This window comes from Oncorhynchus kisutch, linkage group LG6 (assembly GCF_002021735.2).
Source record: "Oncorhynchus kisutch isolate 150728-3 linkage group LG6, Okis_V2, whole genome shotgun sequence".
Classification (NCBI taxonomy): Eukaryota; Metazoa; Chordata; class Actinopteri; order Salmoniformes; family Salmonidae; genus Oncorhynchus; species Oncorhynchus kisutch.
In genome coordinates this window covers 16,227,951-16,252,061 of record NC_034179.2, presented here as the reverse complement: position 1 = coordinate 16,252,061, position 24,111 = coordinate 16,227,951, and the positions used below count along the sequence as shown (strand labels likewise).

Sequence of the window (24,111 nt, the reverse complement as noted above, 5' to 3'; positions counted from 1 at the left end):
TATTCTACAAACGACTTTGAATTAATTTCAATTACAGGTTTTTGTATCAACATTTTAGATTTTTATAATAAACAAATATCTTTACAGGGTTAAATATTGGTTTCTAGAGCACAACATGTGCTTCAAAAGTAGATATAGGCCCAATATACTATATATCGATCAATAAAAAAATATTCTGGTTCTCCTAGATTTCATGTTGTGCTCCTAACTTTTTTATATTAGGAGCACCAGTGCTACCAATGAACAATATTAATTTAGAGCCGTGTGTGTGTGTGTTTGAAGAGGAAGCATGGAAGCAAAAACATGGAATCAGAAGAGCTACTGTGCATCATGACGGCCCGCCCTTGTGCGTCATGGTATCTCTATGGACACAACAACATGCACTTACTTCACAGGCACTGTACGAGCCTGCGTCTACATGCGGAGTGCTGATGTCACTAGTTGCTAGGCTTCTTTTCAAAGGAATTAAATGGATCAGTCACTGTCCACCAACCACCACAAGCTGTGACAACTCTATTTGATTCAGACGAAAAATTGTTAATGTGGGGTAGCTCATAGATTGTATACTGAACAGAAATATAAATGCAAAAATGTTAACAATTTTACATGTGTTTATATTTTTGTTCACTATATATACACTGTATGTGTATATAGGATACACTGTATGTGTATATAGGATACACTGTATGTGTATATAGGATACACTGTACATATTATTATATGGGTGAATTTGTTTGTCTTTTAAACATTCCCTGGATGTGCATTTAAAACTATTATTTAAATGAATTTCAATACACAATGTCTGAATGGAGTTGAAGTGAGTTAAATCAATTATCTCTTAATCTAATACACTGTACAAGTGTTGTCAGCTACTTAAATTGCTGTATGGCTCTTTACTGTTGAGCTTTCCCACTGGGCACGGACGTCATTTCAACATCTATTCCACGTTGGTTCTTTGAAATTATGTGGAAACAACGTTGATTCAACCAGTGTGTGCCCAGTGGGTCAAGTCTGTTTTGTTTACCTCGATCTTCTCTGCACGTGAGTAGGGAGGGAGTGCTGGCGGATTAGCGTGCTCTGATCATCACAGTCTACGCGCTACCATAACAACAGTGAATGAAGAAAGGCCGTTTAGAATACAGTTTTCTCCTCATTGCTCGTGTTTGTCAGTGTGAGAATCTCTCTCTCTGAATTTAAATCATCCTTCGGCCACTAACCATGTCTCTGTCAGGTTCGCAGACTCCAGAGGACGGCTTGTACGGTAAGGGTTTGGGGGACTGAGCTGGCCGGGGTGGTTACTTTGTGTCAATGTATAAAAAATGATTTATTGTTTTTGGGTCAATGCAAAGTCGGGTCAATGATGATTGATTTGTGTGTTACTATCAAATGTTTCCAAAAGCCTTGTTACTGCCCTAGGATGACTCCTTCTCTGTGTTTACCATAGGGATTAACTATGTCCAAGTGTTCTTCTAGGTTACATTCTTTATAAATAATTCCAAAAGGGGTCCATCAGGAAAAGAACACTATTGATGTATAAATTATTATGTTCATCCTCAGGCCTGTAACGCTTATTTGTTAGTAACAATCAGTTAATGATGCATGAACATTGACCTCTTTCATTAGAAGAAGGTTGTTTGCTACATTTGACTTAATTCACACACAACACTTATATAATCATTAACCATGACAGAATGCATGGATAGCGTGGACTAAAAGGGCAGGTTAGGGGAGAAACGTTAGCACACCCATTTGGAGTTGTTGCAACGGACATGTCATTGTGTAAACAGATTTCATGACTCACCTTTTTCTATCTCCCTAAGCCAATTAAACCCGGGAGATTCCCCTGAGGCTTATAGCTCACTGTACAGTTTGCTTATAGCCTCTACAGTACATGGGAGATGTTGTCCAGCTGTCAATGTATACACAACTCATACACAGACGGGAATAGTACATTGGACATGGTTGAACCGTAAACAGATTTATAAAGCCGTAATATCTAGGACTTTAACGCAAAGCTTTGGAACGAGCACAACAACACAGTTGTGCTGTTTTTCAAGAACTAGGCCTATATTAACAGACATTACATAAACCTGATTGGCACTAATTCTATGGATGGATACTGGACGATTGACAGGCATGGGGTATTGCTGCAGTGCAACATGGTCAAGGCCAGAGAGAGAGAAAGAGAGAGAGAAACAGCAGGCTGTCAGCCAGTGATTATGTCATAACTCTCTCACTCTGGGAGGAAAACTAGGGCAACAGCACAATTTTCCCTCTGTGCTCTCTTCTCCACCCCCCCCCCCCCCTCTATTCATAATGCCATCTCCACTGTTGCTGTTTACATGGTCTCTCACTTCCTTAAAGAAAATAAAACAGGGGAAGAGAAAAACAGAGGGGATGAGTGTTGATGATGTTTGCATACATGCATTCCTGAGAGAGAGATAATGAGACAGGAGAGAGGAGAGGGTGGATCATCTCATACAGAAATAAGATCTTATATAAGCAGGCGGCACTCTGTCAGGGCACACTGCCAGGGCACTCTGCCAGGGCACTCTGTCAGTGCTTGGCCCTGTTTGTTTGTGTGTGTTAGTGTGTGTTGTGTTCATCCTTGTGCATGTGTTGCATGTGCTTATCATGGAACACTCAAACAATGCAACGGACTAGTTTCAGAGGGAGCAGTGAAGAGATTATCATGTTAAAGACCAGAGACCAGTAGGTTTAAAGATAAGTGCTAAATGCATTTTAAGGAATATAGTTGTAGTTGTTATCTTAATAAAATATATACAATTCACAACGTGATTCACACAATAAACAATGTTCACAATAGGCCTAGTTAAATTTCCATATCTCGGGTAAATAGTCTATTAGTATTTCAATATCTTGGGTAAATAGTCTATGGGTATTGCAATACCTCAGGTGCACCCATCTAATATCAATAATCACCGGTATATCATCAGATCAATTCAATATAGAACTTCGCTAGCACAGACTGGAATATGTTCCGGGATTCATCCAATAATATAGAGGAGTTTACCACATCACCGGCTTCTTCAATTAGTGCTACGACGAAGTCTACCCCACAGTGACCATACATCCATATCCCAACCAGAAGCCATGGATTACAGGAAACATCCACACTGAGCTAAAGGCTAGAGCTGCCGCTAATCCGGCCTCTTATAACAAATCCCGCTACGACCTCCGACGAGCCATCAAACTTGAAAACGTAATGCAGGACTAATATCGAATCCTACTACTGGCCCTGACGCTTGTCGGATGTGGCAGGGCTTGCAAACTATCACAGATTACAAAGGGAAATCCAGCCGTGAACTGCCCAGTGACGTGAGTCTACCAGATTACCTAAATGTACTGAAATAAAACATCTCAGAAATGTTCCATGTGCACAAAAAGCATATTTCTCTCAAATGCTGTGCACACATTGGTAATATCCTTGTTAGTGAGCATTTCTTATTTGCCAAGACAATCCATCCACCTGACAGGTGTGGCATATCAAGAAGCTGATTAAGTAGGATGATCATTACACAGGTGCACCTTGTGCCGAGGACAATAAAATGGCACTCTAAAATGTGCAGTTTTGTCACAATACAATGCCACAGATGACTCAAGTTGAGGGAGCATGCAATTGGCATGCTGACTGCAGGAATGTCCACCACAGCTGTTGCCAAAGTTGTTTTAGAGAATTTGGCAGTACGTCCAACTGGCTTCATAACCACAGACCATGTGTAACCACGGCAGCTCAGGACCTCCATATCTGGCTTCTTCAACTGCGGGATCGTCTGAGACCAGCCACCCGGACAGCTGATGAAACTGTGGGGTTTCTACAACTGAAGAATTTCTGCACAAACTGTCAGAAATTGTCTCAGGGAAGCTCATTTGCGGGCTTGTGGTCCTCCCTAGGGTCTTGAAGTTAGCATTGGCCCAGTAATGCGACGCAAACACAGTAGCTTGATTTGTAACAAATTTTACTTAATAAGTTAATGGTCCACAAACTCATTCAACCAGTCTCAGGACGAGCTCCAAATTAACTGTAGTATAGATCCATTACACTTTGTGAGAAAAAATGGGAAAGGGGAACCAGAATTGTTTTATTTTATATGAATTAATATATACAATAATATATATAGTAATATATACAGTACCAGTCAAAAGTTTGGACACACCTACTCATTCCATGGTTTTTCTTTATTTTCACTATTTTCTACACTGTAGAATAATAGTGAAAACATCAAAACAATGAAATAACACATATGGAATCATTTAGTAACCCAACATTTTTTAAACAAATCAAAATATATTTTATATTTGAGATTCTTCAAAGTAGCTCAAATAATCAAAGAGAAATGACAGACCATCATTACTTTAAGACATGAAGGTCAGTTAATGTGGAAAAACGTTGAAAGTTTCTTAAAGTGCAGTCACAAAAACCATCAAGCGCTTTGATGAAACTGGCTCTCACGAGGACCGCCAAAGGAAAGGAAGGCCCAGAGTTACCTCTGCTGCAGAAGACAAGTTCATTGGAGTGAACTGCACCTCAGATTGCAGCCCAAATAAATGCCTCGCTGATTTCAAGTAACAGACACATCTCAACATGGTCGATTTGCTGCAAAGAAACCACTACTAAAGGACACTAATAAGAAAAAGAGACTTGCTTGGGCCAAGAAACACAGCAATGGACATTAAACAGGTGGAAATCTGTCCTTTGGTCTAATGAGTCCAATTTTGAGAATTTTGGTTCCAACCGCCAAGTCTTTGTGAGACGCAGAGTGGGTGAACGGATGATCTCCGTATGTGTGGTTCCCACCGTGAAGCAAGGAGGACGAGGTGTGATGACGTGGTGGTGCTTTGCTGGTGACAATGTCTGTGATTTATTTAGAATTCAAGGCACAAGTAACCAGCATGCCTACCACAGCATTCTGAAGCGATACACCATCCCATCCGGTTTGCGCTTTGTGGGACTATCATTTGTTTTTCAACAGGACAATGACCCAACACACCTTCAGGCTGTGTAAGGGCTATTTGACCTAAAAGGAGAGTGATGGAGTGCCGCATCAGATGACCTGGCCCCACAATCTCCTGACCTCAACCCAATTGAGATGGTTTGAGATGAGTTGGAATGCAGTGAAGAAAAAGCAGAACAACAAGTCCTCAGCATATGTGGGAACTCTTTCAAGACTGTTGGAAAAGCACTCCAGGTGATATATATATATATATATATTGTATTACCCTACCTACTAACCCTATACTAATTAAAACCTGGAACTTATTCCAGTCAATCAATCAAATGTATTTATTAAGTTCTTCTTACATCAGCTGATGTCACAAAGTGTTGTACAGAAACCCAGCCTTAAACCCCAAATAGTAAATCATTCCACTACTTTAACTACCCCAGGCCAATGACCTGAGAGGATGGGACACTACCACTCAACACACTCTTGCAACTCTTCTGAAGTCAAATCTCGTACCCCCATGTACTTCTCTGCAGCTGGCACCACAACATCTATTTTCTGTGATTCACGTTCCATTTCTGTGGTACAGTTGATAACCATTGCTATGAATGCTAAGAAGCCAACCTTACTGAAGCATATGTCACTCATTGGTCTATCCCTCTGTGCTGGCACAGATCTACGATTCACAGGGATCCTCTCAGAATCCCTGACTATTGACCCATTCTCCTCTACTTTTTTTTCACACTGGACACTTCCAATCCCCAGCAACATGTGCACCCCTACAGCTGACACACACAACTTTATCCGCCAAAGCTACACAGTCCTCTATCCCATGCCTTCCTGCACACTTCCCACATCTTGGAATCTCCCTCCTGCAACCAGCTATGACATAAACGTATAAACGTTGCACCTGAAACAGCACAGTGGATTCGCCACAAACACTCTAACAGGATAATTGATATATTCTAACATGACCTTGTCAGGTAAAGACTGACTCAAAACTCAAAAGGACTGACAGTGCCTCCTCTGTTTCACCACGCTCACCACCACCACGTATGTGTCACACCAAACGGTGGGCGTCACAAACACCAGGAATCTTCAACTTCAAATGCTCCACCTCCACACGTAATGCTACCCCAAAAATCACTCCTTTCAATCGTGCCCTGTTCCTAAGAGTAAAGTAAAAAACAGATCTTGACCCAAGTTGCGTCGCATGGAGCGCCTCCTCCCTCTGATCTGAAGAAACCCAAACAAACATCATAAGACCACTTTGGGTTACCTTCACCAACTCAATACCACCCACCATCTTTTCCACCCAACCTGAAACCACCCATGGATCAGCCAATCAGCCTGTTTCCACCCTCTTCAAAAGTCTAATTCCCACGGGACCAAACGTATCTTTATCAACCTCGGGCTCTATCCATTTCACCTCCAGAACTCGAACTGGTTTCCGGCTCACTCTGTTTGAACTTGCCAAAAACCTTCCTCAACATACCCTCTCCCTTATTATTGCAAGCTTCAACAGATTTGAACCCATCCTCAGTATTTTCAACCTCCTCTCTCTTTCCCTCCAATCCTCCTCCAATAACCAATTACCTGACTCTGAAAATATTAAACTTTCCAAGCTGAAATCTCCTTCTAGACACATGCTAAGCCCTGTTCTCCCTCCACTTCAAACATACCAACCTTATCTAGGTTATACTCGCTATTTCGCTGTCTAAAATGGTGCATCCTCTGCAGGGCTTTCTCGAGATTGAAAATGATTGAGGTGTCACTCAAAGGCGGGACCAAAATCATTTGCGCACTTCTGATTGGTTAAATCGTTTCTCACATACACATAAAGATGTTTTAAGGAAAACTTTGCAATTTTGTGAATTAAGCCTTTTTTCCTACTTACCCAGAGTCAGACAAAGTCATGGATACCATTTTGATGTCTTTGTGTGTAGTTTGAAGGAAGTTGAAGGTAGCATATCGTTAGCTTTGCGCAATTAGCCTCTCTGGAATCTGGAAAGTATTCGGCATGGACTCTCAGATCCTCAGAAAGTTCTACAGCTCCACGACTGAGAGCATCTTGACTGGCTGCATCGCCACTTGATATGGCAACTGCTTAGCATCCGACCGCAAGGTGCTACAAGACCTACAGTATATACCAGGCAGTGTCAGAGGAAGGCCCTAAAAATGGTCAAAGACTCCAGACACCCAAGTCATAGACTGTTGTCTCTGCTACCGCACGGCAAGCGGTACCAATGCACCAAGTCTAGAACCAACAGCACCCAGAACAGCTTCTACCCCAAAGCCATAAACTGCTAAATCATTCACCAATAGCTACCTGGAATATCTGCATTGACCCTTTTTGCAACACCTCTTTTGACTGATCACATACTATTTCTCTAGTATTTATCTTTCTCTCTCTGCATTGTTGGGAAGTAAGTAAGCATTTCACTGTTAGTCTACACCTGTTGTTTTAGGAAGCAAACTACTAGCTGGCTTCTCTCAAAAGCAGGGAAATAGACCTTCTAACTACTCAAAAGCTGGGTGGTTGGTCATTTATAGTTTTACAAAGCTATACATAGTAATCAATACAGGTGTATGCCACCTGGCAAAGATTGTAAAAGAGGTGCATGAAAAGCTATTTATTATGTGTGAATTGTTTCGTATTGTTTTCTAGGTATTACTACTGCACTGCTGGAGCTAGAAACACAAGCATTTCACAGCACCTGTGATAACATCAGCAAATCTGTGTATAATAAACTTTGATTTGACTAGGCCATAACATGCTTAAACTACTCCCCAACGGGCTCGGGAGAGGCGAAGGTCAAGAAATGCGTCCTCCGAAACATGATCCGCTACGACACACTGCTTCTTAACACACTGCTCACTTAACCCGGAAGTCAGCCATACCAATGTGTCAGAGGAAACACTGTTCAACTGACGACTGAAGTCAGTTTGCAAGTGCCGAGCCCGCCACAAGGAGTCTCTAGAGCACGATGAGCCAATGACAGCCCCCCGGCCAAACCCTCCCCTGACTCGTGCGCCTCCCTATGGTGCCAGCTGTGACACAGCCTGGGATCAGCTCTTCGATGTCGTGCCTTAGAACGCTACGCAATTTGGGAGGCCCAAGCTTATCTGTCAAAAATAAATTCAGAATATTCTAATTCTAATCAATTCAGAATGTTTAGGCATGTTAGCTGGCTAACTCATTGATCCTGCTTTGTAGTATACCCCTCTGCATTACGTGTCATAACCTTAAGACAGCCGTCTACTGTAATGATAAAGCAACAACAGACAATTAAACAGTCTCTTTAGATCAAATCAAAGGTTATTGATCGAGTACACATTTTGCAGCTGTTATCGCAGGTACAGCGAAATGCTTATGTTAGTATACCTAAAAATAGAAAACAACACAAGCAAATCCCCAAAAATTTAAATAAAAAAATGAAGAGATTTAGTACCCACAAAACACCAGTCTCAACGTAAACAGTGAAGAGGTGACTCTAGGATGCTGGCCTTCAGGCAGAGTTCCTCTGTCCAGTGTCTGTGTTCTTTTGCCCATCTTAATCTTTTATTTTTATTGGCCAGTCTGAGATATGGATTTTTCATTGCAACTCTGTCTAGAAGGTCAGCATCCCAGAGTCGCCGCTTCACTGTTGACGTTGAGACTCGTGTTTTGCAGGTACTATTTAATGAAGCTGCAAATTGAGGACTGGTGAGGTGTCTGTTTCTCAAACTAGACACTCTAATGTACTTGTCCTCTCGCTCAGTTGTGCACTGGGGCCTGCCACTCCTCTTTCTATTCTGGTTAGGGCCAGCTCGCGCTGTTCTGTGAAGGGAGTAGTACACAGACCAGAGGACATTTCTCCAAAAAGTACAATCTTTGTCCCCATGTGCAGTTGCAAACCGTAGTTTGGCTTTTTTATGGCGGTTTTGGAGCAATGGCTTCTTCCTTGCTGAGCGGCCTTTCAGGTTATGTTGATATAGGACTTGTTTTACTGTGGATATAGATATTTTTGTACCTGTTTCCTCCAGCATCTTTACAGTCCATCTTTGCATCTTTACAAGGTCCCTTGCTGTTGTTCTGGGATTGATTTGCACTTTTCGCACCAAAGTACGTTAATCTCTAGGAGACAGAATATGTCTCCTTCCTGAGCGGTATGACAACTGGATGGTCCCATGGTGTTTATACTTGCGTACTATTGTTTGTACAGATGAATGTGGTACCTTCAGGCATTTGGAAATTGCTCCCAAGGATGAACCAGATTTGTGGAGGTCTACAATACTTTTTGGAGGTCTTGGCTGATTTCTTTAGATTTTCCCATGATGTCAAGCAAAGAGGCACTGAGTTTGAAGGTAGGCCTTGAAATACATCCACAGATACACCTCCAATTGACTCAAATGATGTCAATTAGCCTATCAGAAGATTCTAAAGCCATGACATAATTTTATGGAATTTTCCAAGCTGTTTAAAGGCACAGTCAGCTTAGTGTATGTAAACTTCTGACCCACTGGAATTGTGATACAGTGAATTATAAGTGAAATAATCTGTATGTAAACAATTGTTGTAAAAATTACTTGTGTCATGCACAAAGTAAATGTCCTAACCGACTTGCCAAAACTATAGCTTGTTAACAAGAAATCTGTGGAGTGGTTGAAAAACAAGTTTTAATGACTCTAACCTAAGTGTATGTAAACTTCTGACTTCAACTGTATATAGGGCAGCAGTCTCTAAGGTGCACGGTAGAGGACATGGATGGTAGCCGGCTCGTAACAGTGACTAAGTTCAGGTCAGGGTATTGGGAGCAGGCTGGCTAGTGGTGACTATTTAACAATCTGATGGCATCTAATTTTTAGGTCTCTTGGCCCAGCTTTGATGCACCTGTACGGTCTCTGCCTTCTAGATAGTAGCGAGGTGAACAAGCCATGGCTCAGGTGGCTGAGGTCCTTCATGGTCTTCTGGGCCATTCTGTGACATAGCGTGCTGTAAATGTCCTGGAGGGCAAATAGACTTATTTGTCTATTTTTAGTGTGATCATGCTGTATCCCCCACTTGCATGACTGCTGGCTGATATGTGGTCTGCCAAACCCTCCTGATTTAGCCTACAGTCTTCCAGAATGGGGCTTTAGTAACGTTATTCTGGGAGATTGAAAACGATTGAATAAGATTAACTGAAATGTAAACTATGGAATGTTCCAGAATTAGCTCAGTTCTCAGTTTGCAACATTGCTGACAGGGTGCATGTCTCTGTCTCTCTCTCTCTCTCTCTCTCTCTCACACACACACACACACACACACACACACACACACACACACACACACACACACACACACACACACACACACACACACACACACACACACACACACACACAGACTCTTGGGTGGAGCTGGAGGAGCTGCTATCAGCGGTGAGCAGCAGGGAGAGTCTGACAGGACAAGAACAGGACACAGCCTCCTGGGCCCTGCAGGGGGAGCTACAGAGGATCCTGCTAGAGGCACAGCTCGAGAGTAAAGACAGGTTAGTAGCTGAGAGGGGAATAATAACAGGTTAGTAGCTGAGAGAGGAGTAATGACAGGTTCGTAGCTGAGAGGAGTAATGACAGGTTAGTAGCTGAGAGAGGAGTAATAACAGGTTAGTAGCTGAGAGAAGAGTAATGACAGGTTCGTAGCTGAGTGAGGAATAATAACAGGTTAGTAGCTGAGAGAGGAATAATAACAGGTTAGTAGCTGAGAGAGGAGTAATGACAGGTTAGTAGCTGAGAGAGGAGTAATGACAGGTTCGTAGCTGAGAGGAGTAATGACAGGTTAGTAGCTGAGAGAGGAGTAATAACAGGTTAGTAGCTGAGAGAGGAATAATAACAGGTTAGTAGCTGAGAGGAATAATAACAGGTTAGTAACTGAGAGAGGAATAATAACAGATTAGTAGCTGAGAGAGGAATAATAACAGGTTAGTAGCTGAGAGAGGAATAATAACAGGTTAGTAGCTGAGAGAGGAGTAATGACAGGTTCGTAGCTGAGAGGAGTAATGACAGGTTAGTAGCTGAGAGAGGAATAATAACAGGTTAGTAGCTGAGAGAGGAATAATAACAGGTTAGTAGCTGATAGAGGAATAATAACAGGTTAGTAGCTGAGAGAGGAATAATAACAGGTTAGTAGCTGAGAGAGGAATAATAACAGGTTCGTAGCTGAGAGAGGAGTAATGACAGGTTCGTAGCTGAGAGGAATAATAACAGGTTAGTAGCTGAGAGGAATAATAACAGGTTAGTAAAAGAGAGAGGAGTGATGACAGGTTAGTAGCTGAGAGAGGAATAATAACAGGTTCGTAGCTGAGAGAGGAATAATAACAGGTTCGTAGCTGAGAGAGGAGTAATGACAGGTTAGTAGCTGAGAGAGGAGTAATGACAGGTTAGTAGCTGAGAGAGGAATAATAACAGGTTAGTAGCTGAGAGGAATAATAACAGGTTAGTAGCTGAGAGGAGTGATGACAGGTTAGTAGCTGAGAGGAGTGATGACAGGTTAGTAGCTGAGAGGAGTGATGACAGGTTAGTAGCTGAGAGGAGTGATGACAGGTTAGTAGCTGAGAGGAGTGATGACAGGTTAGTAGCTGAGAGAGGAATAATAACAGGTTAGTAGCTGAGAGGAATCATAACAGGTTAGTAGCTGAGAGAGGAATAATAACAGGTTAGTAGCTGAGAGAGGAGTAATGACAGGTTAGTAGCTGAGAGGGGAATAATAACAGGTTAGTAGCTGAGAGAGGAGTAATAACAGGTTAGTAGCTGAGAGGAGTAATGACAGGTTAGTAGCTGAGAGAGGAATAATAACAGGTTAGTAGCTGAGAGAGGAGTAACGACAGGTTAGTAGCTGAGAGAGGAGTAATGACAGGTTCGTAGCTGAGAGGAGTAATGACAGGTTAGTAGCTGAGAGAGGAGTAATAACAGGTTAGTAGCTGAGAGAAGAGTAATGACAGGTTCGTAGCTGAGTGAGGAATAATAACAGGTTAGTAGCTGAGAGAGGAATAATAACAGGTTAGTAGCTGAGAGAGGAGTAATGACAGGTTAGTAGCTGAGAGAGGAGTAATGACAGGTTCGTAGCTGAGAGGAGTAATGACAGGTTAGTAGCTGAGAGAGGAGTAATAACAGGTTAGTAGCTGAGAGAGGAATAATAACAGGTTAGTAGCTGAGAGGAATAATAACAGGTTAGTAACTGAGAGAGGAATAATAACAGATTAGTAGCTGAGAGAGGAATAATAACAGGTTAGTAGCTGAGAGAGGAATAATAACAGGTTAGTAGCTGAGAGAGGAGTAATGACAGGTTCGTAGCTGAGAGGAGTAATGACAGGTTAGTAGCTGAGAGAGGAATAATAACAGGTTAGTAGCTGAGAGAGGAATAATAACAGGTTAGTAGCTGATAGAGGAATAATAACAGGTTAGTAGCTGAGAGAGGAATAATAACAGGTTAGTAGCTGAGAGAGGAATAATAACAGGTTCGTAGCTGAGAGAGGAGTAATGACAGGTTCGTAGCTGAGAGGAATAATAACAGGTTAGTAGCTGAGAGGAATAATAACAGGTTAGTAGCTGAGAGAGGAGTGATGACAGGTTAGTAGCTGAGAGAGGAATAATAACAGGTTCGTAGCTGAGAGAGGAATAATAACAGGTTCGTAGCTGAGAGAGGAGTAATGACAGGTTAGTAGCTGAGAGAGGAGTAATGACAGGTTAGTAGCTGAGAGAGGAATAATAACAGGTTAGTAGCTGAGAGGAATAATAACAGGTTAGTAGCTGAGAGGAGTGATGACAGGTTAGTAGCTGAGAGGAGTGATGACAGGTTAGTAGCTGAGAGGAGTGATGACAGGTTAGTAGCTGAGAGGAGTGATGACAGGTTAGTAGCTGAGAGGAGTGATGACAGGTTAGTAGCTGAGAGAGGAATAATAACAGGTTAGTAGCTGAGAGGAATCATAACAGGTTAGTAGCTGAGAGAGGAATAATAACAGGTTAGTAGCTGAGAGAGGAGTAATGACAGGTTAGTAGCTGAGAGAGGAATAATGACAGATTAGTAGCTGAGAGGAATCATAACAGGTTCGTAGCTGAGAGAGGAATAATAACAGGTTAGTAGCTGAGAGAGGAGTAATGACAGGTTCGTAGCTGAGAGGAATAATAACAGGTTAGTAGCTGAGAGGAATAATAACAGGTTAGTAGCTGAGAGAGGAGTGATGACAGGTTAGTAGCTGAGAGAGGAATAATAACAGGTTCGTAGCTGAGAGAGGAATAATAACAGGTTCGTAGCTGAGAGAGGAGTAATGACAGGTTAGTAGCTGAGAGAGGTATAATAACAGGTTCGTAGCTGAGAGAGGAATAATAACAGGTTAGTAGCTGAGAGGAATAATAACAGGTTCGTAGCAGAGAGGAGTGATGACAGGTTAGTAGCTGAGAGGAGTGATGACAGGTTAGTAGCTGAGAGGAATAATAACAGGTTAGTAGCTGAGAGAGGATTAATAACAGGTTCGTAGCTGAGAGGAGTAATGACAGGTTAGTAGCTGAGAGAGGAGTAATGTCAGGTTAGTAGCTGAGAGGAGTAATGACAGGTTAGTAGCTGAGAGAGGAGTAATGACAGGTTAGTAGCTGAGAGAGGAGCAATGACAGGTTAGTAGCTGAGAGGAGTGATGACAAGTTAGTAGCTGAGAGGAGTAATGACAGGTTAGTAGCTGAGAGGAGTAATGACAGGTTAGTAGCTGAGAGAGGAATAATAACAGGTTAGTAGCTGAGAGAGGTATAATAACAGGTTCGTAGCTGAGAGAGGAATAATAACAGGTTAGTAGCTGAGAGGAATAATAACAGGTTCGTAGCAGAGAGGAGTGATGACAGGTTAGTAGCTGAGAGGAGTGATGACAGGTTAGTAGCTGAGAGGAATAATAACAGGTTAGTAGCTGAGAGAGGATTAATAACAGGTTCGTAGCTGAGAGGAGTAATGACAGGTTAATAGCTGAGAGGAGTGATGACAGGTTAGTAGCTGAGAGGAATAATAACAGGTTAGTAGCTGAGAGAGGAATAATAACAGGTTCGTAGCTGAGAGAGGAATAATAACAGGTTAGTAGCTGAGAGGAGTGATGACAGGTTAGTAGCTGAGAGAGGAGTAATGACAGGTTCGTAGCTGAGAGGAGTGATGACAGGTTAGTAGCTGAGAGAGGAGTAATGACAGGTTCGTAGCTGAGAGGAGTGATGACAGGTTAGTAGCTGAGAGAGGAGTAATGACAGGTTCGTAGCTGAGAGGAGTGATGACAGGTTAGTAGCTGAGAGAGGAGTAATGACAGGTTCGTAGCTGAGAGGAGTGATGACAGGTTAGTAGCTGAGAGAGGAGTAATGACAGGTTAGTAGCTGAGAGGAGTAATGACAGGTTAGTAGCTGAGAGAGGAGTAATGACAGGTTAGTAGCTGAGAGGAATAATAACAGGTTCTGAGAGAGGAGTAATGACAGGTTAGTAGCTGAGAGGAATAATAACAGGTTAGTAGCTGAGAGAGGAGTGATGACAGGTTAGTAGCTGAGAGGAGTGATGACAGATTAGTAGCTGAGAGGAGTGATGACAGGTTAGTAGCTGAGAGAGGAGTAATGACAGGTTAGTAGCTGAGAGGAGTAATGACAGGTTAGTAGCTGAGAGAGGAGTAATGACAGGTTAGTAGCTGAGAGGAGTAATGACAGGTTAGTAGCTGAGAGAGGAGTGATGACAGGTTAGTAGCTGAGAGGAGTGATGACAGGTTAGTAGCTGAGAGGAGTGATGACAGGTTAGTAGCTCAGAGAGGAGTAATGACAGGTTAGTAGCTGAGAGGAGTGATGACAAGTTAGTAGCTGAGAGGAGTAATGACAGGTTAGTAGCTGAGAGGAGTAATGACAGGTTAGTAGCTGAGAGAGGAATAATAACAGGTTAGTAGCTGAGAGGAATAATAACAGGTTAGAAGCTGAGAGGAATAATAACAGGTTAGTAGCTGAGAGAGGAATAATAACAGGTTAGTAGCTGAGAGAGGAATAATGACAGATTAGTAGCTGAGAGGAATCATAACAGGTTCGTAGCTGAGAGAGGAATAATAACAGGTTAGTAGCTGAGAGAGGAATAATAACAGGTTCGTAGCTGAGAGAGGAATAATAACAGGTTAGTAGCTGAGAGGAATAATAATAGGTTCGTAGCAGAGAGGAATAATAACAGGTTAGTAGCTGAGAGAGGAATAATAACAGGTTCGTAGCAGAGAGGAGTGATGACAGGTTAGTAGCTGAGAGGAGTGATGACAGGTTAGTAGCTGAGAGGAGTGATGACAGGTTAGTAGCTGAGAGGAGTAATGACAGGTTAGTAGCTGAGAGAGGAGTAATGACAGGTTAGTAGCTGAGAGAGGTATAATAACAGGTTCGTAGCTGAGAGAGGAATAATAACAGGTTAGTAGCTGAGAGAGGAATAATAACAGGTTAGTAGCAGAGAGGAGTGATGACAGGTTAGTAGCTGAGAGGAGTGATGACAGGTTAGTAGCTGAGAGGAATAATAACAGGTTAGTAGCTGAGAGAGGATTAATAACAGGTTCGTAGCTGAGAGGAGTAATGACAGGTTAGTAGCTGAGAGGAGTGATGACAGGTTAGTAGCTGAGAGGAATAATAACAGGTTAGTAGCTGAGAGAGGAATAATAACAGGTTCGTAGCTGAGAGAGGAATAATAACAGGTTAGTAGCTGAGAGGAGTGATGACAGGTTAGTAGCTGAGAGAGGAGTAATGACAGATTCGTAGCTGAGAGGAGTGATGACAGGTTAGTAGCTGAGAGAGGAGTAATGACAGGTTCGTAGCTGAGAGGAGTGATGACAGGTTAGTAGCTGAGAGAGGAGTAATGACAGGTTCGTAGCTGAGAGGAGTGATGACAGGTTAGTAGCTGAGAGAGGAGTAATGACAGGTTCGTAGCTGAGAGGAGTGATGACAGGTTAGTAGCTGAGAGAGGAGTAATGACAGGTTAGTAGCTGAGAGGAGTAATGACAGGTTAGTAGCTGAGAGAGGAGTAATGACAGGTTAGTAGCTGAGAGGAATAATAACAGGTTCTGAGAGAGGAGTAATGACAGGTTAGTAGCTGAGAGGAATAATAACAGGTTAGTAGCTGAGAGAGGAGTGATGACAGGTTTGTAGCTGAGAGGAGTGATGACAGGTTAGTAGCTGAGAGGAGTGATGACAGGTTAGTAGCTGAGAGAGGAGTAATGACAGGTTAGTAGCTGAGAGGAGTAATGACAGGTTAGTAGCTGAGAGAGGAGTAATGACAGGTTAGTAGCTGAGAGGAGTAATGACAGGTTAGTAGCTGAGAGAGGAGTGATGACAGGTTAGTAGCTGAGAGGAGTGATGACAGGTTAGTAGCTCAGAGAGGAGTAATGACAGGTTAGTAGCTGAGAGGAGTGATGACAAGTTAGTAGCTGAGAGGAGTAATGACAGGTTAGTAGCTGAGAGGAGTAATGACAGGTTAGTAGCTGAGAGAGGAATAATAACAGGTTAGTAGCTGAGAGGAATAATAACAGGTTAGTAGCTGAGAGAGGAATAATAACAGGTTAGTAGCTGAGAGGAATAATAACAGGTTAGTAGCTGAGAGAGGAATAATAACAGGTTAGTAGCTGAGAGGAATAATAACAGGTTAGAAGCTGAGAGGAATAATAACAGGTTAGTAGCTGAGAGAGGAATAATAACAGGTTAGTAGCTGAGAGAGGAATAATGACAGATTAGTAGCTGAGAGGAATCATAACAGGTTCGTAGCTGAGAGAGGAATAATAACAGGTTAGTAGCTGAGAGAGGAGTAATGACAGGTTCGTAGCTGAGAGGAGTGATGACAGGTTAGTAGCTGAGAGAGGAGTAATGACAGGTTCGTAGCTGAGAGGAGTGATGACAGGTTAGTAGCTGAGAGAGGAGTAATGACAGGTTCGTAGCTGAGAGGAGTGATGACAGGTTAGTAGCTGAGAGAGGAGTAATGACAGGTTAGTAGCTGAGAGGAGTAATGACAGGTTAGTAGCTGAGAGAGGAGTAATGACAGGTTAGTAGCTGAGAGGAATAATAACAGGTTCTGAGAGAGGAGTAATGACAGGTTAGTAGCTGAGAGGAATAATAACAGGTTAGTAGCTGAGAGAGGAGTGATGACAGGTTAGTAGCTGAGAGGAGTGATGACAGATTAGTAGCTGAGAGGAGTGATGACAGGTTAGTAGCTGAGAGAGGAGTAATGACAGGTTAGTAGCTGAGAGGAGTAATGACAGGTTAGTAGCTGAGAGAGGAGTAATGACAGGTTAGTAGCTGAGAGGAGTAATGACAGGTTAGTAGCTGAGAGAGGAGTGATGACAGGTTAGTAGCTGAGAGGAGTGATGACAGGTTAGTAGCTGAGAGGAGTGATGACAGGTTAGTAGCTCAGAGAGGAGTAATGACAGGTTAGTAGCTGAGAGGAGTGATGACAAGTTAGTAGCTGAGAGGAGTAATGACAGGTTAGTAGCTGAGAGGAGTAATGACAGGTTAGTAGCTGAGAGGAGTGATGACAGGTTAGTAGCTGAGAGGAGTGATGACAGGTTAGTAGCTGAGAGGAGTGATGACAGGTTAGTAGCTGAGAGGAGTAATGACAGGTTAGTAGCTGAGAGAGGAGTAATGACAGGATAGTAGCTGAGAGAGGTATAATAACAGGTTCGTAGCTGAGAGAGGAATAATAACAGGTTAGTAGCTGAGAGAGGAATAATAACAGGTTAGTAGCAGAGAGGAGTGATGACAGGTTAGTAGCTGAGAGGAGTGATGACAGGTTAGTAGCTGAGAGGAATAATAACAGGTTAGTAGCTGAGAGAGGATTAATAACAGGTTCGTAGCTGAGAGGAGTAATGACAGGTTAGTAGCTGAGAGGAGTGATGACAGGTTAGTAGCTGAGAGGAATAATAACAGGTTAGTAGCTGAGAGAGGAATAATAACAGGTTCGTAGCTGAGAGAGGAATAATAACAGGTTAGTAGCTGAGAGGAGTGATGACAGGTTAGTAGCTGAGAGAGGAGTAATGACAGGTTCGTAGCTGAGAGGAGTGATGACAGGTTAGTAGCTGAGAGAGGAGTAATGACAGGTTCGTAGCTGAGAGGAGTGATGACAGGTTAGTAGCTGAGAGAGGAGTAATGACAGGTTCGTAGCTGAGAGGAGTGATGACAGGTTAGTAGCTGAGAGAGGAGTAATGACAGGTTCGTAGCTGAGAGGAGTGATGACAGGTTAGTAGCTGAGAGAGGAGTAATGACAGGTTAGTAGCTGAGAGGAGTAATGACAGGTTAGTAGCTGAGAGAGGAGTAATGACAGGTTAGTAGCTGAGAGGAATAATAACAGGTTCTGAGAGAGGAGTAATGACAGGTTAGTAGCTGAGAGGAATAATAACAGGTTAGTAGCTGAGAGAGGAGTGATGACAGGTTTGTAGCTGAGAGGAGTGATGACAGGTTAGTAGCTGAGAGGAGTGATGACAGGTTAGTAGCTGAGAGAGGAGTAATGACAGGTTAGTAGCTGAGAGGAGTAATGACAGGTTAGTAGCTGAGAGAGGAGTAATGACAGGTTAGTAGCTGAGAGGAGTAATGACAGGTTAGTAGCTGAGAGAGGAGTGATGACAGGTTAGTAGCTGAGAGGAGTGATGACAGGTTAGTAGCTGAGAGGAGTGATGACAGGTTAGTAGCTCAGAGAGGAGTAATGACAGGTTAGTAGCTGAGAGGAGTGATGACAAGTTAGTAGCTGAGAGGAGTAATGACAGGTTAGTAGCTGAGAGGAGTAATGACAGGTTAGTAGCTGAGAGAGGAATAATAACAGGTTAGTAGCTGAGAGGAATAATAACAGGTTAGTAGCTGAGAGAGGAATAATAACAGGTAAGTAGCTGAGAGGAATAATAACAGGTTAGTAGCTGAGAGAGGAATAATAACAGGTTAGTAGCTGAGAGGAATAATAACAGGTTAGAAGCTGAGAGGAATAATAACAGGTTAGTAGCTGAGAGAGGAATAATAACAGGTTAGTAGCTGAGAGAGGAATAATGACAGATTAGTAGCTGAGAGGAATCATAACAGGTTCGTAGCTGAGAGAGGAATAATAACAGGATAGTAGCTGAGAGAGGAATAATAACAGGTTAGTAGCTGAGAGAGGAGTAATGACAGGTTCGTAGCTGAGAGGAGTGATGACAGGTTAGTAGCTGAGAGAGGAGTAATGACAGGTTCGTAGCTGAGAGGAGTGATGACAGGTTAGTAGCTGAGAGAGGAGTAATGACAGGTTCGTAGCTGAGAGGAGTGATGACAGGTTAGTAGCTGAGAGAGGAGTAATGACAGGTTAGTAGCTGAGAGGAGTAATGACAGGTTAGTAGCTGAGAGAGGAGTAATGACAGGTTAGTAGCTGAGAGGAATAATAACAGGTTCTGAGAGAGGAGTAATGACAGGTTAGTAGCTGAGAGGAATAATAACAGGTTAGTAGCTGAGAGAGGAGTGATGACAGGTTAGTAGCTGAGAGGAGTGATGACAGATTAGTAGCTGAGAGGAGTGATGACAGGTTAGTAGCTGAGAGAGGAGTAATGACAGGTTAGTAGCTGAGAGGAGTAATGACAGGTTAGTAGCTGAGAGAGGAGTAATGACAGGTTAGTAGCTGAGAGGAGTAATGACAGGTTAGTAGCTGAGAGAGGAGTGATGACAGGTTAGTAGCTGAGAGGAGTGATGACAGGTTAGTAGCTGAGAGGAGTGATGACAGGTTAGTAGCTCAGAGAGGAGTAATGACAGGTTAGTAGCTGAGAGGAGTGATGACAAGTTAGTAGCTGAGAGGAGTAATGACAGGTTAGTAGCTGAGAGGAGTAATGACAGGTTAGTAGCTGAGAGAGGAATAATAACAGGTTAGTAGCTGAGAGGAATAATAACAGGTTAGAAGCTGAGAGGAATAATAACAGGTTAGTAGCTGAGAGAGGAATAATAACAGGTTAGTAGCTGAGAGAGGAATAATGACAGATTAGTAGCTGAGAGGAATCATAACAGGTTCGTAGCTGAGAGAGGAATAATAACAGGTTAGTAGCTGAGAGAGGAATAATAACAGGTTCGTAGCTGAGAGAGGAATAATAACAGGTTAGTAGCTGAGAGGAATAATAATAGGTTCGTAGCAGAGAGGAATAATAACAGGTTAGTAGCTGAGAGAGGAATAATAACAGGTTCGTAGCAGAGAGGAGTGATGACAGGTTAGTAGCTGAGAGGAGTGATGACAGGTTAGTAGCTGAGAGGAGTGATGACAGGTTAGTAGCTGAGAGGAGTAATGACAGGTTAGTAGCTGAGAGAGGAGTAATGACAGGTTAGTAGCTGAGAGAGGTATAATAACAGGTTCGTAGCTGAGAGAGGAATAATAACAGGTTAGTAGCAGAGAGGAATAATAACAGGTTCGTAGCAGAGAGGAGTGATGACAGGTTAGTAGCTGAGAGAGGAGTAATGACAGGTTCGTAGCTGAGAGGAGTGATGACAGGTTAGTAGCTGAGAGAGGAGTAATGACAGGTTCGTAGCTGAGATGAGTGATGACAGGTTAGTAGCTGAGAGAGGAGTAATGACAGGTTCGTAGCTGAGAGGAGTGATGACAGGTTAGTAGCTGAGAGAGGAGTAATGACAGGTTCGTAGCTGAGAGGAGTGATGACAGGTTAGTAGCTGAGAGAGGAGTAATGACAGGTTAGTAGCTGAGAGGAGTAATGACAGGTTAGTAGCTGAGAGAGGAGTAATGACAGGTTAGTAGCTGAGAGGAATAATAACAGGTTCTGAGAGAGGAGTAATGACAGGTTAGTAGCTGAGAGGAATAATAACAGGTTAGTAGCTGAGAGAGGAGTGATGACAGGTTTGTAGCTGAGAGGAGTGATGACAGGTTAGTAGCTGAGAGGAGTGATGACAGGTTAGTAGCTGAGAGAGGAGTAATGACAGGTTAGTAGCTGAGAGGAGTAATGACAGGTTAGTAGCTGAGAGAGGAGTAATGACAGGTTAGTAGCTGAGAGGAGTAATGACAGGTTAGTAGCTGAGAGAGGAGTGATGACAGGTTAGTAGCTGAGAGGAGTGATGACAGGTTAGTAGCTGAGAGGAATCATAACAGGTTCGTAGCTGAGAGAGGAATAATAACAGGTTAGTAGCTGAGAGAGGAATAATAACAGGTTCGTAGCTGAGAGAGGAATAATAACAGGTTAGTAGCTGAGAGGAATAATAATAGGTTCGTAGCAGAGAGGAATAATAACAGGTTAGTAGCTGAGAGAGGAATAATAACAGGTTCGTAGCAGAGAGGAGTGATGACAGGTTAGTAGCTGAGAGGAGTGATGACAGGTTAGTAGCTGAGAGGAGTGATGACAGGTTAGTAGCTGAGAGGAGTAATGACAGGTTAGTAGCTGAGAGAGGAGTAATGACAGGTTAGTAGCTGAGAGAGGTATAATAACAGGTTCGTAGCTGAGAGAGGAATAATAACAGGTTAGTAGCAGAGAGGAATAATAACAGGTTCGTAGCAGAGAGGAGTGATGACAGGTTAGTAGCTGAGAGAGGAGTAATGACAGGTTCGTAGCTGAGAGGAGTGATGACAGGTTAGTAGCTGAGAGAGGAGTAATGACAGGTTCGTAGCTGAGATGAGTGATGACAGGTTAGTAGCTGAGAGAGGAGTAATGACAGGTTCGTAGCTGAGAGGAGTGATGACAGGTTAGTAGCTGAGAGAGGAGTAATGACAGGTTCGTAGCTGAGAGGAGTGATGACAGGTTAGTAGCTGAGAGAGGAGTAATGACAGGTTAGTAGCTGAGAGGAGTAATGACAGGTTAGTAGCTGAGAGAGGAGTAATGACAGGTTAGTAGCTGAGAGGAATAATAACAGGTTCTGAGAGAGGAGTAATGACAGGTTAGTAGCTGAGAGGAATAATAACAGGTTAGTAGCTGAGAGAGGAGTGATGACAGGTTTGTAGCTGAGAGGAGTGATGACAGGTTAGTAGCTGAGAGGAGTGATGACAGGTTAGTAGCTGAGAGAGGAGTAATGACAGGTTAGTAGCTGAGAGGAGTAATGACAGGTTAGTAGCTGAGAGAGGAGTAATGACAGGTTAGTAGCTGAGAGGAGTAATGACAGGTTAGTAGCTGAGAGAGGAGTGATGACAGGTTAGTAGCTGAGAGGAGTGATGACAGGTTAGTAGCTGAGAGGAGTGATGACAGGTTAGTAGCTCAGAGAGGAGTAATGACAGGTTAGTAGCTGAGAGGAGTAATGACAGGTTAGTAGCTGAGAGAGGAGTAATGACAGGTTAGTAGCTGAGAGGAGTAATGACAGGTTAGTAGCTGAGAGAGGAGTGATGACAGGTTAGTAGCTGAGAGGAGTGATGACAGGTTAGTAGCTGAGAGGAGTGATGACAGGTTAGTAGCTCAGAGAGGAGTAATGACAGGTTAGTAGCTGAGAGGAGTGATGACAAGTTAGTAGCTGAGAGGAGTAATGACAGGTTAGTAGCTGAGAGGAGTAATGACAGGTTAGTAGCTGAGAGAGGAATAATAACAGGTTAGTAGCTGAGAGGAATAATAACAGGTTAGTAGCTGAGAGAGGAATAATAACAGGTTAGTAGCTGAGAGGAATAATAACAGGTTAGTAGCTGAGAGAGGAATAATAACAGGTTAGTAGCTGAGAGGAATAATAACAGGTTAGAAGCTGAGAGGAATAATAACAGGTTAGTAGCTGAGAGAGGAATAATAACAGGTTAGTAGCTGAGAGAGGAATAATGACAGATTAGTAGCTGAGAGGAATCATAACAGGTTCGTAGCTGAGAGAGGAATAATAACAGGATAGTAGCTGAGAGAGGAATAATAACAGGTTAGTAGCTGAGAGAGGAGTAATGACAGGTTCGTAGCTGAGAGGAGTGATGACAGGTTAGTAGCTGAGAGAGGAGTAATGACAGGTTCGTAGCTGAGAGGAGTGATGACAGGTTAGTAGCTGAGAGAGGAGTAATGACAGGTTCGTAGCTGAGAGGAGTGATGACAGGTTAGTAGCTGAGAGAGGAGTAATGACAGGTTAGTAGCTGAGAGGAGTAATGACAGGTTAGTAGCTGAGAGAGGAGTAATGACAGGTTAGTAGCTGAGAGGAATAATAACAGGTTCTGAGAGAGGAGTAATGACAGGTTAGTAGCTGAGAGGAATAATAACAGGTTAGTAGCTGAGAGAGGAGTGATGACAGGTTAGTAGCTGAGAGGAGTGATGACAGATTAGTAGCTGAGAGGAGTGATGACAGGTTAGTAGCTGAGAGAGGAGTAATGACAGGTTAGTAGCTGAGAGGAGTAATGACAGGTTAGTAGCTGAGAGAGGAGTAATGACAGGTTAGTAGCTGAGAGGAGTAATGACAGGTTAGTAGCTGAGAGAGGAGTGATGACAGGTTAGTAGCTGAGAGGAGTGATGACAGGTTAGTAGCTGAGAGGAGTGATGACAGGTTAGTAGCTCAGAGAGGAGTAATGACAGGTTAGTAGCTGAGAGGAGTGATGACAAGTTAGTAGCTGAGAGGAGTAATGACAGGTTAGTAGCTGAGAGGAGTAATGACAGGTTAGTAGCTGAGAGAGGAATAATAACAGGTTAGTAGCTGAGAGGAATAATAACAGGTTAGAAGCTGAGAGGAATAATAACAGGTTAGTAGCTGAGAGAGGAATAATAACAGGTTAGTAGCTGAGAGAGGAATAATGACAGATTAGTAGCTGAGAGGAATCATAACAGGTTCGTAGCTGAGAGAGGAATAATAACAGGTTAGTAGCTGAGAGAGGAATAATAACAGGTTCGTAGCTGAGAGAGGAATAATAACAGGTTAGTAGCTGAGAGGAATAATAATAGGTTCGTAGCAGAGAGGAATAATAACAGGTTAGTAGCTGAGAGAGGAATAATAACAGGTTCGTAGCAGAGAGGAGTGATGACAGGTTAGTAGCTGAGAGGAGTGATGACAGGTTAGTAGCTGAGAGGAGTGATGACAGGTTAGTAGCTGAGAGGAGTAATGACAGGTTAGTAGCTGAGAGAGGAGTAATGACAGGTTAGTAGCTGAGAGAGGTATAATAACAGGTTCGTAGCTGAGAGAGGAATAATAACAGGTTAGTAGCAGAGAGGAATAATAACAGGTTCGTAGCAGAGAGGAGTGATGACAGGTTAGTAGCTGAGAGAGGAGTAATGACAGGTTCGTAGCT

The 24,111-nt window shown here is 42.9% G+C and overlaps 1 protein-coding gene across 2 annotated transcripts in view; it reads left to right on the top strand.

Annotated features, from left to right (window-relative positions):
* The first annotated feature begins 900 nt into the window (after nucleotides 1-900).
* Nucleotides 901-24,111, top strand: part of zgc:73226 (BCL2/adenovirus E1B 19 kDa protein-interacting protein 3) — a 46,599-nt gene continuing 23,388 nt past the window's right edge. The window contains exons 1-2 of one of the 2 annotated variants that reach the window (XM_031826297.1): nucleotides 901-1,261; nucleotides 10,333-10,477. In XM_031826297.1, coding sequence (XP_031682157.1) covers nucleotides 1,219-1,261; nucleotides 10,333-10,477 — 188 coding nt within the window. In that variant the 5' untranslated portion in view covers nucleotides 901-1,218. The remainder of the gene's footprint in view (nucleotides 1,262-10,332; nucleotides 10,478-24,111) is intronic. The other variant, XR_004210196.1, reaches the window with a different exon arrangement.